The 15,986-nt window shown below is 42.6% G+C and overlaps 1 protein-coding gene across 2 annotated transcripts in view; it reads left to right on the forward strand.

Moving 5' to 3' along the window:
• Positions 1-497: 497 nt before the first annotated feature.
• STK31 (serine/threonine kinase 31) overlaps positions 498-15,986 on the forward strand; it is a 73,089-nt gene continuing 57,600 nt past the window's right edge. The window contains exons 1-5 of one of the 2 annotated variants that reach the window (XM_036762160.1): positions 498-555; positions 638-690; positions 2,454-2,552; positions 7,990-8,064; positions 14,275-14,433. In XM_036762160.1, the coding sequence (XP_036618055.1) occupies positions 528-555; positions 638-690; positions 2,454-2,552; positions 7,990-8,064; positions 14,275-14,433 (414 nt within the window). In that variant the 5' untranslated portion in view covers positions 498-527. The remainder of the gene's footprint in view (positions 556-637; positions 691-2,453; positions 2,553-7,989; positions 8,065-14,274; positions 14,434-15,986) is intronic. The other variant, XM_036762161.1, reaches the window with a different exon arrangement.

Consider the following 15,986-nt stretch of genomic DNA (forward strand, 5'->3'; position numbering starts at 1 on the left):
TATAGTGTATCTCTGCTTTCATATTGTAAACTTGAGTGAATGTTTAGCAAAATAAAAGACAGACTTTAGTAATCGAGGCTGTGTTTTGTAAGGGAGCAGGAAACATTTGCATTACCTACTTTGTGAAAAAAAGTCTTGGGGGGCACTATTGGTAGAGAAAACAGTCAACTACTGTCTTGTGGCTGGGATTTCAAGAACAGAGACCTGCCTTTGCTAGTTCCATGTCAGCTTTCCAAAATGGTGCCAGGTTGGGACTATAGTTGAAATAGAATATTCAGTGCCTGAAGTAGTTAAAAATGGGGGAATTTCAATCACCTTATAGATGATGGGTTTGAATTCTGGTTCTGTTATTTATTATCTGTGTAATCTTGGGCAATTCATGTATCTTTTCTGGACCTCAGTTTTTTCACCTGTACAATGAAAGGGTTGGTCTAGATTACTAATGAGGTGTCTCTTCAGGGTTGCAATCTATTATCCTTACTATATTCAAGGTATTGAATAATTTCAGTTTTTCAGGGGCTGTCGACATGGATGAAGACGTAACCTATAATAAAGGTACTGATAATACAAATTCTTGTGTTTAAGAGCAAGTTAATGTTGAATCTCTTCTTATTTTTTCCTGTCATTCTGGTTTCAGTTGAGGATGTGGTTGGAAGTCATGTAGAAGATGCAGTCACATTTTGGGCACAGGTAAAAATACTGTTTGGGTGTTGAAGGCTTATTTTGTGTAAACAAAAATATGGGGGTCACTCATCTTCAGCCACCAACCTTTTTTTGATAGAGCAGTGTTAAAGACATATGGTATATAGTAGCCTCTGATTTGGATACCACAGTGCACCTAGTTAAAGTACATGAAAAAGGCACTGTAGATTCTTAGGAGATGAAATTTAGGGAAGGGAAAAACATAAAATCTTATGTTTAGACTAAAAAAACAGGCTTCATAATCACAAGTAGGCGTGGGGGAATCATGGCTAGATAGGAGTTTGAGAAAGATTTGGAGGTTTTAGTGGACCCTAAACTCATAGTATGAGTTAGTAGTATGATTTGGCAGCCTAGGAAGTGAATGCATTCTTTGGTTCATTGTGTCTGGGACCACAGAGGAGCTATTCCAGTTATATTGTACCCATTCAGACCACATCAGAAATGTTCTGATTTGATTCTGGATGCCATTTTGAAAGGCCTTGCATTCATGCCATATAATGATTGGTTGAAGAAACTAGAGATGTTTAGCCTGGAGAATAGAAGATTTGGGGGAGGAAGGGTTAGGACATGGTAGCTGTCTTTAAGTATCTGATAGTTTGTCACAAATAAAAGAGGTTAGACTCGTTCTGATGAGTTTATTACTATGAACTGCCATAGATTGCCTCTGCAACTTGGTAGAACCCAGGATCACCTCTAGAGTTCTCTAAAGATAACTAGGAATAATATATGGATGGTGCAAAGAAAGCAATTTATGCCCGAAGTAAGGGAATATTTCAAAGTGCAATGGAATGGAGTGAGTATCTCCTTATCCTCAAGCAAAGGCTGGATGGCCATTTGTTGAAGATGTTGTACAGGGGATTTTTGTTAGTGTTAGCTGGACTAGAAGCTTTGACTTCCCTGTTGGTTTGGAACTGATGGGATTTGGAATTTGGAATTGCTGAGCCTCAAGGAATGTACAACTCTACTAGTGGGTTTTTTTTTTAAACAGTGGGATTGGATTCCAGGCATCCCCAGGAGGCAGAGAGGGGATTTCTTAATCCCGTAGAATTTTATCCTAAAATTAATGTCTTTGAGGAGCTTAATGAATAGGACTCTAATGGCTTTGAATCCCATGTGACTTGAGGAATTTCCAAGAAATAGTCTTTTCATCCACACCCTATGGAATGTGCTGTTGAGGGGTGGAAGGTGGAGAAACTTCTTCTCATCACTGTGAAGAAATCTGGTCTGTTATTTAAAACCCCCAAGTCTGTTTTTGTTTTTTGTTTTTGGTATGGTTGTTTTTGTGTTGTTTTGTTTTTGGTTATGGTCTCCTTGCCATGCCTCACTGTGGCATGGAGATAATCTTGTTTCTCAGAGTTGAGGTGCAAGGAATACAGGGCCTAGCAGGGCTTATCCCAAAGCAAAGGCTTAAAATGTGGGCCAGGCAGCTAACCACTTGTGATCTGAGGGCTAGACTAACTCAATTCAGAGGGGCTGGTCACTAGGTTCCCTACAGGGGGATAGAATTTTTTGGCCACAGAAAATCATGGATACCATTTACAGAGTTGTAGAAGCAATCTGTGGCAGTGTGGGCAATATCCATGCAAATGAAATTGTAGATTCTAGACAAAAATAGTTTAATAGTTGCCATAGTACTTAATGTGGCAGAAGATAAAACTGTAATTAATGCAAACCTGTTGGATTATAGTTAACACATTTATCTCTTGCTTTCGCCCCTTTGCTTTAATTCCGTGCCATTTTTCCTTACTTAGAGCATCAGTAGAAATCACGATATTGTGAAGATAGGCAGTGCTCTGGCTGAAGTTTGCCCCCAGTCCAATTCAGTTTTTGGGAATCCCGACCTCAACAAGGTGAGCCATTCTTTGGTGTAATCATGCTATTCATTCTTTTACTCTTGTTTTTCCTCTTTTTGTCTCAATTTGAGATCATGTTTTCTTAATTTCTGGAGTGTATAGTACATTTTTGATATTTGGTAAGAAATGTGTGATTAGACCCTGTATGAACTGCAATTCTAATAAATTTACACAGCTCTAGAAGTCACAGTATAAATGCTCAAAGGAGAGGATATGATTTAGAATATCCTAAAGGAAGGCATGATATGACTAGGAACTCTTAGCATGTATGTGCTTGGCTGGATCTGATCTCAGTAATATGAGTATTCCCCTTTAGCAATGCAGAGAGCAGCCTATATGTTTAAGTGAGTGAAAACGAAGTGAATTTTAAGTTGATTAAATGTAGCTTCATGGCCATGCCCAGTGAAAACAAACAAGAAACCACAGGGGTGCTTTCCCAAACTCAGACTTCACCCACTCTGAAGTTATGTAAGGAGGGATCCAAGTCTGGCTTCTTGACCAGGGCCATATGCCCTGTAACCAACTAATTTGGATGTTCTCAAAGCAGAAAAAAAATCCAGTTTAACTTAAACATTTATTAAGTACCCACTTAATAAGTGGTCCATTTTGGTTGGACCTTCACATATGTAGGATGAAGTGAAATATAAGGTAGTTTGGAGCCAGCCAATCAGAGGCCTTAAATACCAAACTGAGATGTTTGCCTGGGAGGGCTTATGGTGACTGTTTTTTCATTTCCTCTGCCAAGGTCCTCATCGCCACAAGATCTGACTATTGTGATAGCCTCCTAATTGATTGGTCTTCCTGGCCTCTGATTCAGGCTTCAGACCACCGTTAAAATCTGTTGAGGCACAGGTCTGACCATGTAACTCTTGCTAAAAACCCTTCCCAGGCTCCTTGTTGCCTTTAGGATAAAATGCAAACACCTCAGTTTGGTATTTAAGGCCTTTGACTGGCTCCAAAGCACCTTATATCTCACTTTGTCCTACGCCTCTTCATATATGTGAAGGTCCAACCACGCTTTTACCTCACAAATAGTAGGCGCTTAATAAATATTTAAATTAAATTGGATTTTTTTTCCTGCTTTGAAACATCCAAATTAATTTCATTCAAATTCATTAAAGGAGGGCAGACTTCACCTTTTTGTGATCTAGCTGTTAAGGATTTTTTATGAATATGTTGTCTTCTTGGATCCTTGATTAACACTCTCATTCTCTCCCTTCTGGGTGGTCCAGTTAGTAAAACATGATTCCCTCGGTGTACAGATCAGCTTGTTAGAGGAAAGTGGGACTTAGAGATTTCAGATAAAACTTGGTCCTCGTATAAGGACCTTGAGAGTGTAGTGGAGGGAGGTCAGATGCCAAGAGCATGATGGACAGAGGAAAGTGCTGTGTATCTTGGATCCCTGATCCCCAGTAGTGGAGGTAAGTCAGGAAAATGTTGGAGACAACAACAAGTGTGTCTCTGAATTCTCTCCGAATTCTTTTGTTTTCCCTGCATGTTTTGTGTTGCCAGTCTGATTCCTTCTTTGTGTGGATGACTGGCTACTTGTGGTAGTCCTAGCAAATTCAGGCCACAGAGCTACTCCTTGGTATTTTTACCCATAATAGGGAGCATATCTCTGACTGTGACCCAGAGAACCATCTAGGGGACAGGGAAAGTCTCCCAGAGGTCCGATTCACTTGATTTTATCAGTACAATAAAAAGAGAGAGATAACCACTTTACCTCACGTATCCAAAAGGGTAAATTTATCCTACAGTGGTTTTTTTCCCCTTTACAGCTTAAAAGCATATAATTTAATGAAAATGTTCAGAGCATGAAAGAGCTAGCTAAAGGATACAAACTGCTAGACTTTAAGGGTCTTAACAAGATTTGCTGTGCACAAACTAATACATTAGTGAAGTATGTAAGTCTTTCTTGGCTATAACCCAAGTTCCATAATTAGACTTGATGACATCTTCTGGGTTAAAAAATAGACTATAACCATTTGTGCCTCAACTGTTATTCTGCCTAATATAGCCTGTTTTATCTAAAGCTGCTGAATAAACAATATTCTATACATGGTATCCCAAAAGTCTAAGTGCCTTTTAAGTTTGAAACAGCACTGAGACTTTGGAGACTCTCCGTTTGTGTTCATGTTCATTCTGACTCTTGAAAATGGGGCCTTTTGCGGGCTGCCCCCGCGGCGGCTGCTGCCGCAGCCATGGACGGGGCCGCGGGGCCGCCACGGGGGCCCGAGGAGGAGGAGGAAACGGCGCCGGCGGCGGCCACCACGCCCGGCCCGGGCCCCGGCGGGAACAAGTTCGCCGACATCCGGCGCCTGCTGGCCGAGGGCGCCTTCCCTCCCGCCTTCGGCTCCATCAAGCGCAAGAACCTCAAGCGCTACACGCAGAAGTTTGTGCTTGAGGGGGGCCGCCTGTATTATGTGGGACCAAAGAAAGAGGAGAAGAGGGAGGTGGTGGTGGACCCTGAGAGACGGCCAGGTGTTCTTAGAGAGCCACTTCACTGAGGTTGGCCACCACCTGGGCCAAAAGAAGACAGTGCATCGTATCCAGAGTCGTTACTACTGGCTGGGGATCGTCAAGGATGTGGTAGACTGGATCAGGATGTGCCAGACGTGCCAGAATGCCGAGCATGCCAAGAACATGGTCAGGAAGGTGAGGCCAGTGAAGGCAGAGGCCCCCTGGGAGATCCTCAGCATGGAGCTCCAAGGACCATTCCCAGAGACAGCCCGAGCCAACACACATGTCCTGATAGTGACAGATTACTTCACCAAGTGGATTGAAGCCATCCCAGTGCGGAAGAAGGATGCCCTCTCGGTGGCTAAGGCCCTGGCCAGTCTCTTCTACAGATTTGGTGCCTCCAAAAATATCTACTCCAGTCAGAGCTGGGCCTTCTGTGAAGAGGTGAGCCGGCACCTGGGAGAACACTGGAGCATCTCCCAAACCCTAATGCCGTCTGCTGCCCCCGATCCCATGGGCCTGGACGAGGCGACCACCGAGCTGCTGAAGGCCGCCCTCCAGAGCATGGTGAAGGAGAAGCAGCACGACTGGGACGAGCATCTGGACCCTGTGGTGTTCAGTTTCCGCACGACCGTCAGCTCCGTCACCAAACACACACCATTCTTCCTCATGTTTAATCGCTGAGTCTGCTTGTCTTCTGAGAATGATTCTGTGAAGGACCCAAAGGAGGAGGGATCTGGCTCCATGAAAACCGACGGCCTCCCTCCTTTCACAGCTGCTGTCCAAGAGCAGCAGGGGGCTGTGAGGAAGCTCGTGATTGATAACACGGCTGCCTCGGGCTCCAGGAGGAACATGAAGAGGAAAGCTGGGCGCCTCACAGCCCTGGCCTTCAGTGTGGAGGACCGAGGCTTCACAGACAGTCCCTTAAAAAAGCTTAAGAAGAGCACCTTCATGTCCTTTCAGTTGGAAACCATCCTGCCTTCAGAGCAGCCGCCGGCAGCCGAGGGAAAGCAGTCCCCTTCCGCTGAGCATTGACCCACTAACTCGGTGCCATCGGTCCCTCATCGGTTTGGCTCCTGGAGTAGGCAGTGCTAAACCTTTCCTGCCTCGAGCAGGGTGCTCTGTCTCACACAAGGAGTGCTACTGAGTGACAGCAACACACCCCAGAAGAACACTGAGGCCAACCTCAGAACCTGAACCATCCAAGAGGCCCAGCTAGAAGTGTAAATGCCCTACAGGGGCTCAAGGCAGGCAGCCTGGCCTTGACTCCTTCGGCAGGCCAACAGAGCCTCTCTGGGTCCCTGGAGTCCTGCTCTGGGGGATGCTCATAGGTGTCAGTGCTCATGCAGGGTCTACCAAGTCTCCAGCCATCCAAGGTGATGGACCTGGAAGGACCTTGATTTTCTGTGTCCTGCTTTCACCAGCCAGAGAGTGACTGAGCTCCCCGCAAAGTCCTCTCTCACTCCCAGGGAGCTGAAAACTCAGCTGGCTCCAATATAGTCATAGGCCAGAGCTCCCTTCGGGTGAAAAGTTATTTAAAGTTTAAACAGCATCTCCATTACAGGTGTTGAATGGGGAAGGATGGCATTGGTCTGGGAGGGATCTCCTTGCTGCCCTCTCTGAATTCACTGGTCTTTAAGATCTGCTCTTACAACTCAGGGACCCCTCTGGACATACCTCAGAGGGCCGAGCCCCATCTCACCTGGCTTCACGAGGCCTGAACGAGCATGTCCTTCTTGTCTCTTATCTTTGCTCATGGGGAGGAGGGGAGTCACAGTCCACTGAGGCTGCCATCATTTCCTCTTTTCACTAGAGACACATTTGGTGATGACCTTTGGCCGTGAGAGCCAGTGGGCCCTCAGAATGAGATCTAGCTCTGGTTTATATTAAAATGTGTTTGCTTTTGGGAGTGATTCACTCACTGACAGACAGGGAGGAGAGACTGAGCTCAGGAGTCTGATTGGAGAGTAGCCAGGGATGATTCTAAAACCACAGGATGGGATGTTTCAAGCCCAAAGGGACCTCGAGGTCATCCAGCCCAACCCCCTCATTTTCTCAAGATGAGGAAACAGGCCCCAAAAGGTCAAGTGATTTTCCCATGGTCACAGGAAGTTTTGCAGGTGTGGGGTCTGAAATAAATGGGATGGTTGGATAGCCATAAAAAGGGACAGGAACATCAAATTGGGAGCTAGGAAATACCTTGGAGGCCATCTGATGCCATCCCTTCAAATGAATAAGTGTTTATTAATGCTAGGCACTGGCCTAAGGGCTGGGATACAAAGAAAGACAAAAATAACTCATATCTTCCAGGAGCTCACAGTCTAATGGAGGAGATAACGTGTAAAAAACTGCATAAACGATACAGTAGAGGGGAGGCATTGGCGTTAAGGGGGTTCAGGACAGAGCTCTTGTGTTGGGACTTGAGGTTTTAGGTGTGGCTTGAAGGAGGTCGGTGGGGAAAGCGTTCCAGGCATGGAGGTCATTGAGACTCAGAGAGGGAAAGGTTATCCAGATGGCAGATTCGGGGTTCAGATCCCAGTCCTCTGAGCCCAGATCACCCAGTGGCCCAGTTGGATTGCCTTGGATTTCAGGAGCTCTGGGGCTGAGTCCTGCCCAGACAGAGGTCAGTCATCACAACCCTGAGATGAAGGCTGAGACTGCACGTCTTCTGGATGTGTGACCTTTGCTTCCCTGGTATCCCCTTGTGTTAAAATCCCCCCATATGTAAAAATCAGGTGGAGTTCCGGTTTCTTGTCATTTTTTGCCAATGCCCAGGTCGTAAAGACGGCCGTTTTGCCGCAGGCTAGATCATAGCTGCAAAGGATGAAACGTTTTGAAACTCCTTTGTAAATAAATGGTCTCACAAAAAAAAAAAAAAAAGAAAATGGGACTTTTTTCCTTTTTAAGCTCTGTCTTCCCAACATCATTTAATGCTTGTAGATGGATAATCTTGCTTCATTTTTCTCTTTTGCAGATTTATGCTGGGTTGTTTTCTGAAGATAAGTGTTGGTACAGATGTAAAGTGCAGAAAGTCGTCAGCGATGAAAAGGCAGGACACAAAGGGTTCACTCTTTTGCTTTGATGACATATGAACTGTGAACTCTGGGATGCAAAACAGAAATGGTTTTGAGTATCATCAGTAGTTATTAACTTTAGAATCAGTCAGGGGTGGGGGCAGTCTGTACATTTGAGAATGTCTCTGTGTTTGAATTTCTGAAGTTACCCAGTAGAAATAGATGGTCACTTCGTGTCTCTTAGATGTAGATGGTTAATGAAAAGAGACAGAAGGTGTATGATCTTGAGCCTAGCATTGAAACTCTCTGGGCCTTAATTTGCTCATCTTCTCTAAAACGAGGGAATTAAGACTAGATCCCTTTGAGGTCCTTTGTCCCTCCCTCCTATTTAGCCAGTAGAAAGAGGCCCTCTGGCTAACAGGAGCCAGTTTAGCAAACCTTGATGAAATGAACACCAGGAACATAAAGGCCCTGCCCTCGAAGCGCTTGCATTATTTAGGGACATAGAAAGCACACACAGGTAAGTAAATGCAAGGTAATTTGGGGAGCAAAAGAACATTAACAGCAGTTGGGGGTGGGGGGAAAGGTTTCCTGGAGCCAAGCCTAAACTGAGCAGTGAAGGAAGAGAAGCTTCCTGAGGAACAGAAGGGAGGGGGGTGCATCTGGAGCTTGGGGGGCTGTGAATGCCTGGCACTTTCCTTGCTGCATTCAGGGCACAGCTAGTCATCCGCTTTGGCTCAACTGTAATGTGGGAATTGAGGTTAGAAGGAGGATAGAACCAGCTGGTGGTGGGCCTTAAATACCTGGCTTTAATTGGTAGAATGATAATCATACTGTCTTTAGGCATGGTCCTTTACCATTTACTGATTAATGCTTTGTGGCTTTTTGAGTAGTTTTCTCCTTTGGTTTCCATGTTGCGGGTTTCTCAGAGCTTAGTGCCTTTATAGGTGGTGAAGAAAAACATTGAAAGTAGTCAGTTCACATAATAAGCTTGTGGAATTGGCTTTTACAGCATTTAAAGAAAGTATGGCTGTATTTTGAAATATGAGTGATATAGCCAAGTTTCTGGAGACAGGAGAAAGCTGTGCAGAATTACATATGAATCCAGTTACAGAGTGTAACCGGTCATAATTGGGGCTAGGAGGGAAATATTGCCCTTCCTATTTCTGTTCCCTCCGTCAACCCCTTTCCTCGTTCTGTGTAATATCTTTGTAGCATTCTATAATATTGACCTCTTCCTTGGAGCTGCTCTGTCCTCCCTTGACTTGTGTGACCCTGCCATCTCTTGATCCTCTTCCTGCCTACGTGCCCATTCTTTCTTGGTATCCTGTGTTAGTTAATCATCTCTGTCTTTGGCCATAAATATTTGTGGTGTTCTGTCTCCATTCCACTGGTATTCTTTCTTTTGGTTCGCTCATTAGTTCCTTTGAGTTTCAAATATTGGCTTTATGCAGATGACTCCCAGATCTCAAGATTAGGCCCTTATCTCTCCAGACCTAGAGTTGGATATGCTGGATAAGTCTTCCTGCAACATCTAAAATATAGCATATTCCAGAATGGAATTCCTGTGTACCCTCATAGCCATCCTACCTTTTTTCCCTTTTTTTTTTTGTTTTGTAACTGGAGCTACATTATTTGGATTTTGGCTCTCTTGTTTATATTGTTTCTTTATGTTTCTGTCACAGTTTCTGGTAAGGTACATTGAAGGGTGATCAAATGAGTTAAGATCTGTAAAGCATTTAACGGAGTGGATAGTTAATAGGTACTTAATGACACTAGCTGACACTGCATGGAGTCTGGAGTTAGGAAGACTCATTTCTGTGAGTTCAAATCCAGCCTCAGACACTTATTAGCTGGGTGACCCTGGGCAAGTCACTTAATGCCTCAGTTTTCTCATCTGTAAAATGAGCTGGAAAAGGAAATGGCAAACCACTCCATCATCTTTACCAAGAAAACCCCAAATGGGGTCATAAAGTTGGATATGACTGAAAAATGACTTAACATTAAACAAATGCTTATTTCTTCCTCCTCTTTCCTCCTAAGTTTCCCTATTTTTGTCAAGGGCATCCTTATATTTCTAGTCACCAAGGTTTGTGACTTTGATGTTGTCTCCACCTAACTTTTGACTTTTTTTTAAAATTTATTTAATATATTTAGTTTTCAGCATTGATTTTCACAAGAGTGAATTACAAATTTTCTCCCCATTTCTACCCTCCCCCCCACTCCAAGATGGCATATATTCTGGTTGCCCTGTTCCCCAGTCAGCCCTCCCTTCTGTCACCCCACTCCCCTCCCATCCCCTTTTCCCTTCCTTTCTTGTAGGGCAAGATAAGTTTCTACGCCCCATTGCCTGTGTATCTTATTTTCTAGTTGCATGCAAAAACTTTTTTTTTTTTTTTGGTTTTTGAACATCTGTTTTTAAAACTTTGAGTTCCAAATTCTCTCCCCTCTTCCCTTCCCACCCACCCTCCCTAAGAAGTCAAGCAAATCAACATAGGCCACATGTGTATCATTATGTATAACCCTTCCACAATACTCATGTTGTGAAAGACTAACTATATTTTGCTCCTTCCCAACCCGTCCCCCTTTATTGAATTTTCTCCCTTGACCCTGTTCCCTTTTGAAAGTGTTTGTTTTTGATTACCTCCATCCCCATCTGCCCTCCCCTCCATCATACCCCCCCCTTTTTTTTTTTTAATCTTCTTCCCTCTTCTTTCCTGTGGGGTAAGATACCAATTGAGTATGTATGGTATTCCCTCCTCAGGCCAAATCTGATGACAGCAAGATTCACTCATTCCTCTCCTCCCACAGAACTGCTTTATGCGAGATAATCCACCCCATTCATCCACTCCCTATCTCCTTCTCTCAATATATTCCTCTCTCATCCCTTAATTTGATTTTATTTCTTTTAGATATTTTCCCTTTATCTTCAACTCACCCTGTGTCCACTCTCTCTCTCTTTTATATATATATATATATATATATATATATATATATATATATATATCTATATACACACACACACACACACATATATATACATACACACACATACATATATACATACATACACATTCACTTATATATACATAAACATATATATATATATATATATATGTATATATGCATATTCCCTTCAGCTACCCTAATACTGAGGTCTCATGAATCATACATGTCATCTTTCCATGTAGGAATGTAAACAAAACAGTTCAACTTTAGTAAGTCCCTTGCAATTCCTTTTTCTTGTTCTTTTTCTTGATTACTTTTTCATGCTTCTCTTGATTCTTGTGTTTGAAAGTCAGATTTTCTATTCAGCTCTGGTCTTTTCACTGAGAAAGCTTGAAAGTCCTCTATTTTATTTAAAATCCGTATTTTGCCTTGGAGCATGATACTCAGCTTTGCTGGGTAGGTGATTCTTGGTTTTAATCCTAACTCCATTAACCTCCGGAATATCGTATTCCAAGCCCTTCGATCTCTTAATGTAGAAGCTGCCAGATCTTGGGTTGTTATTCTGATTGTGTTTCCACAATACTCAAATTGTTTCTTTCTGGCTGCTTGCAGTATTTTCTCCTTGAATGGGGGAGCTCTGGAATTTGGTGACAATATTCCTAGGAGATTTCTTTTGGGGATCTATTTGAGGAGGCGATCGATGGATTCTTTCAATTTCTATTTTGCCCTGTGGCTCTAGAATATCAGGGCAGTTCTCCTTAATAATTTCTTGAAAGATGATATCTAGGCTCTTTTTTTGATCATGGCTTTCAGGTAGTCCAATAATTTTTAAATTATCTCTCCTGGATCTATTTTCCAGGTCAGCAGTTTTTCCAATGAGATATTTCACATTGTCTCCCATTTTTTCATGCCTTTGGTTCTGTTTTATAATATCTTGATTTCTCATAAAGTCACTAGCTTCCACTTGCTCCAATCTAATTTTTAAGGTAGTATTTTCTTCAGTGGTCTTTTGGACCTCCTTTTCCATTTGGCTAATTCTGACTTTCAAGGCATTCTTCTCCTCACTGGCTTTTTGGAGCTCTTTTGCCATTTAAGTTAGTCTATTTTTTAAGGTGTTGTTTTCTTCAGTATATTTTTCAGTATTTTTTTGGGTCTCCTTTAGCAAGTCATTGACTTGTTTTTCATGGTTTTCTCACATCCTTCTCATTTCTTTTCCCAATTTTTCCTCTACTTCTCTAACTTGCTTTTCCAAATCCTTTTTGAGCTCTTCCATGGCCTGGGAGCAGTTCATGTTTTTCTTGGAGGCTTTTGGTGTAGGCTCTTGCACTTTGTTGACTTCTTTAGGCTGTATGTTTTGGTCTTCTTTGTCACCAAAGAAAGAATCCAAAGTCTGAGACTGAATCTGGGTTCGTTTTCACTGCCTGGCCGTATTCCCAGCCAACTAACTTGACCCTTGAGTTTTTCAGTGGGGTATGACTGCTTGTAGAGTTTAGAGAACTATGTTCCATCTTTGGAGGGGGTTGCGCCAGCTCTGCCACACCAGCACTCCTCCTTCCCCAAGAACCCCCAACCCGGACTGGGCTTAGATCTTCAGCAGGCTGTGCGCTCCTGCTCTGATCCGCCACTTAATTCCTCCCACCAGGTGGGCCTGGGGCCAGAAGCAACTGCAGCTGAACTTCTGTAGCTGCCCCACCTCTGCTGCCCCGGGGCGGTAGCCAAACCGTGAACTCCTTCCACTCCCGCAGCTTTTCCCACTAACCTTCTCCACTGTCTTTGGTGTTTGTGGGTTGAGAAGTCTGGTAACTGCTGCAGCTCACTGATTCAGGGCCGCTAGGGCCTGCTGTGCCCAGCTCCTGCTCTGGTTGGTCCTCGCCAGTCACGCTGGACTCTGCTCCGCTCCTAGCTCCGTGCAGGATAGCCCTCACCCAGAGACCATCCAGGCTGTTCTGGACCCCTGCTTTCCTCTGCTGTTTTGTGGGTTTTGCAGTTCTAGAATTGGTTCAGAGCCATTTTTATAGGTTTTTGGAGGGACTCGGTGGGGAGCTCACGCTAGTCCCTGCTTTCCAGCCGCCATCTTGATTCCGCCCCCCCCCCCATATCCTCTTTAGTCTGTCAGTTGCAAATTTTGTCAGTCTTCCTCCCCAACAACTTTTATGCATATCCTTCTTTACATTTATAGTTACTTCAGGCCCTTCTCTCTTGTCTAGGCTATCCCGATAGCTTCCTAATTTGGCTCCCTACTTCCATCCAGTTTGCCACAGACAACCTCTACACAGCTGACCAATAAGTATTCCTAAAGTATGACTTTGACGATGTCATTCCCTTACTCAGGAATCTTCATTGGCTTTCACTTACCCCTAGCGCAAAATTTAGACTCCTCTGTTTGTAGTATGGCTCCCAGCCACCTTTCCAGTTATATTTCATATTCCTTCTCTGTTCTAGTCAAGTTGGCCTTCTGGCCCTCTTCATGCAGCTTCTTTGTCTTTGGCATAAGTGGTCTTTTGTATTGGGAGTAGGCTTCCTTCCTCCTCGCATCGTTTAGAATCTGGAGCTTCTTTGAAGGCATAACTAAGGTGCCACCTTCAAGCTGAGGCCTTCATGATCTCTTCCTCCTCTTCCTGGCCACCATACTCTCTTACTCTTGGGATTACTCTGTCTATGCTTCATACTTTCTTGTTTACCCACAGTAGACTGTTTGCTGCTTGAAGGCAAGATGGTGAATTTTTTTTTGTCTTTGTATCCCTAGCATCTAGCTCAGTATTGTGCATGAGGTACATGTTTAATAAATATTGATGGCATTTCCTTTCCACTTTCCTTCTGCCTTTAGAGTGACACACTTGCTCCCACCTTGAGGTAAAGAATGCAGAATTATTATGGCCACTTGACATCCGAAGTAGGAGGTAGATTGTTGAAATGTAATCCTGCATTATCTTTTTAAAAGATGCCAAATTTTTAAAATTGCATTTAAAAGTCAAACAAATATTGTCTGAAGTGTTACTTATTCCTTGGGCCTTGGGTTTCATTTATTTTGAAGTTATAGCAGAGCTTCTTAGCAATCTTAGCTTCGTTTCTAAAAGTGTTTGGTGCCTGGCCTACAGTACGTGCTTAGTAAATGATTGACAGTTTTGAGAGAATACGGCACATGTGATTTATTATGAAGCTCACAGGTAGTTGATGGAATGGAAACATAACTATGTATCTAAGTAACAAGCTGGTTTTTCTCTTGGGACAGGAGCTAAACTGCTTGGATTTTGGCCCTGCTGTTTCTATTGTTCCTTTGTGTTTTTCTCTCACAGTGTCTGGTGAGGTACATTGACTATGGAAATACAGAGATTCTAAATCGCTCTGAAATTGTTGAGATTCCTTTGAATCTACAGTTTCCTGATGTAGCCAAAAAATACAGGCTCTGGGGACTACAAATTCCCTCTGGACAAGAAGTTACTCAGTTTGACCAGGCAAGTAATCCTCACTTTTTAAGATTGAATGTAATTGAGGGAATGAACTTTAGATATTGAGACCCTTTCCTTGGAAAAGGGACATGGGGGATCTTGGGTAAATCTCAGTGAAATAAAAATATATTAAATCCCACTAATTTAGGCTGGGAGGAAGGTTAGTCTGAATTATAAACTAATTTATATGTGATATTAAATATGATATTAAAGTACCAGGTAGCAATAGTTTGCAATGTCTAGGAGGTCTTCAGAAGCAAAACTCTATCCATTAACTCGGCATCCTTATTCAAGTTGATCAAAAACATAGAGGAAGGCACACTGTGAAGGGTGGTGTAGTAGATAGTGCTGGTTTGGAGTTGGAAGACTTGCTTCTGATTTCTTCTCTCAACTGCTTCCAGCTTTGTGACATTGAGCAAGACCATTTGGCAACTCCCTAAAGTTTGTTTGCTGAGTCAAAGTTATTTTTTAAAATTCAATTTTATTTTACTTTAAGGTTCACATTCTTTCTGTCCTCCCATTTGAGAATATAAGAAAAACAAAGCCCATTAGAAACATGTACAGTGAAGCAAGTCACATTCCTCCATTAGCTGTATCAAAGTTTATAAAAATGGGGGGAGTGGATGTTTCAGTCTGTACTTCGAGTCCATCCCTTCTGTCTTTGGAGGTTGGTAGCATAAATCATAGAGTTAGGATTGAGCTCATTGAATATCACAAATATATCATGAATATATCATAAGGTTTTGAAATACATGTAATTGTTTTGTAAAAAGGTCCTGAGCATACTTTAAATATAGAAGTGATTTTTGCAGTTTAGTATAGCTACATATAAATCAATTCTTCTGATTTGCAAAGCCATGAAAAATGTATCCTCTGATGTATTTCAAGCATTTTCTCCATAACCTTGTTTATATTATTTCTTTCAGTTGTCTTTGAACAAAGGCAAACTTGCCAATCTTCTTCAACATCTCAAATTCCAAGTTGGTAGAATGTGAATTAGTGAAATTTGGGGATTGGCAGACTCTTACACTGGCAAGCTGCAGTTGCAAATGCAGTGTGTCTTAACTACGTTCTAACTTATTCATTTCTTTAGGATTTTGTTGTAATGAGATACAATCCAAGGAAGGGGATAGTAATTTCAGAGCTTTGTTCTAATTGAGCTTCCCCCCAACTCTCTGTTTTGCAATGATTGTTGTGCTTTTTTCCAGTAACAGGAAATTACCTGCTTATTTGCTCTGGGATTCTATTTTACTTAGCAGTGTTTTGCTTTGTTTTGTTTTTTTTTTAGTTTAAAGTAACTTGAGATTATAACACACACAATTAAAATTCCTCCTGGTACCTGTAATTACCTGGTTTTTTTTCTGAGAATCTTGCAGGTGTTTTGTGTAAAGTAGCTTCTCAACACTGTCATCATTAAAGGAAACATTTCTCTATGCTGAATTGAGTCAAATCTGGGTGAAAATAGCTGTTCTTATGTGATTGATTGTAAGCTTAAATGACCATATACAATCAGCTATAAGTACTTTTAAAAATCTGACTTGACTCAGTACAGACCTGTT

This window comes from Trichosurus vulpecula, chromosome 5 (assembly GCF_011100635.1).
Source record: "Trichosurus vulpecula isolate mTriVul1 chromosome 5, mTriVul1.pri, whole genome shotgun sequence".
NCBI lineage: Eukaryota > Metazoa > Chordata > Mammalia > Diprotodontia > Phalangeridae > Trichosurus > Trichosurus vulpecula.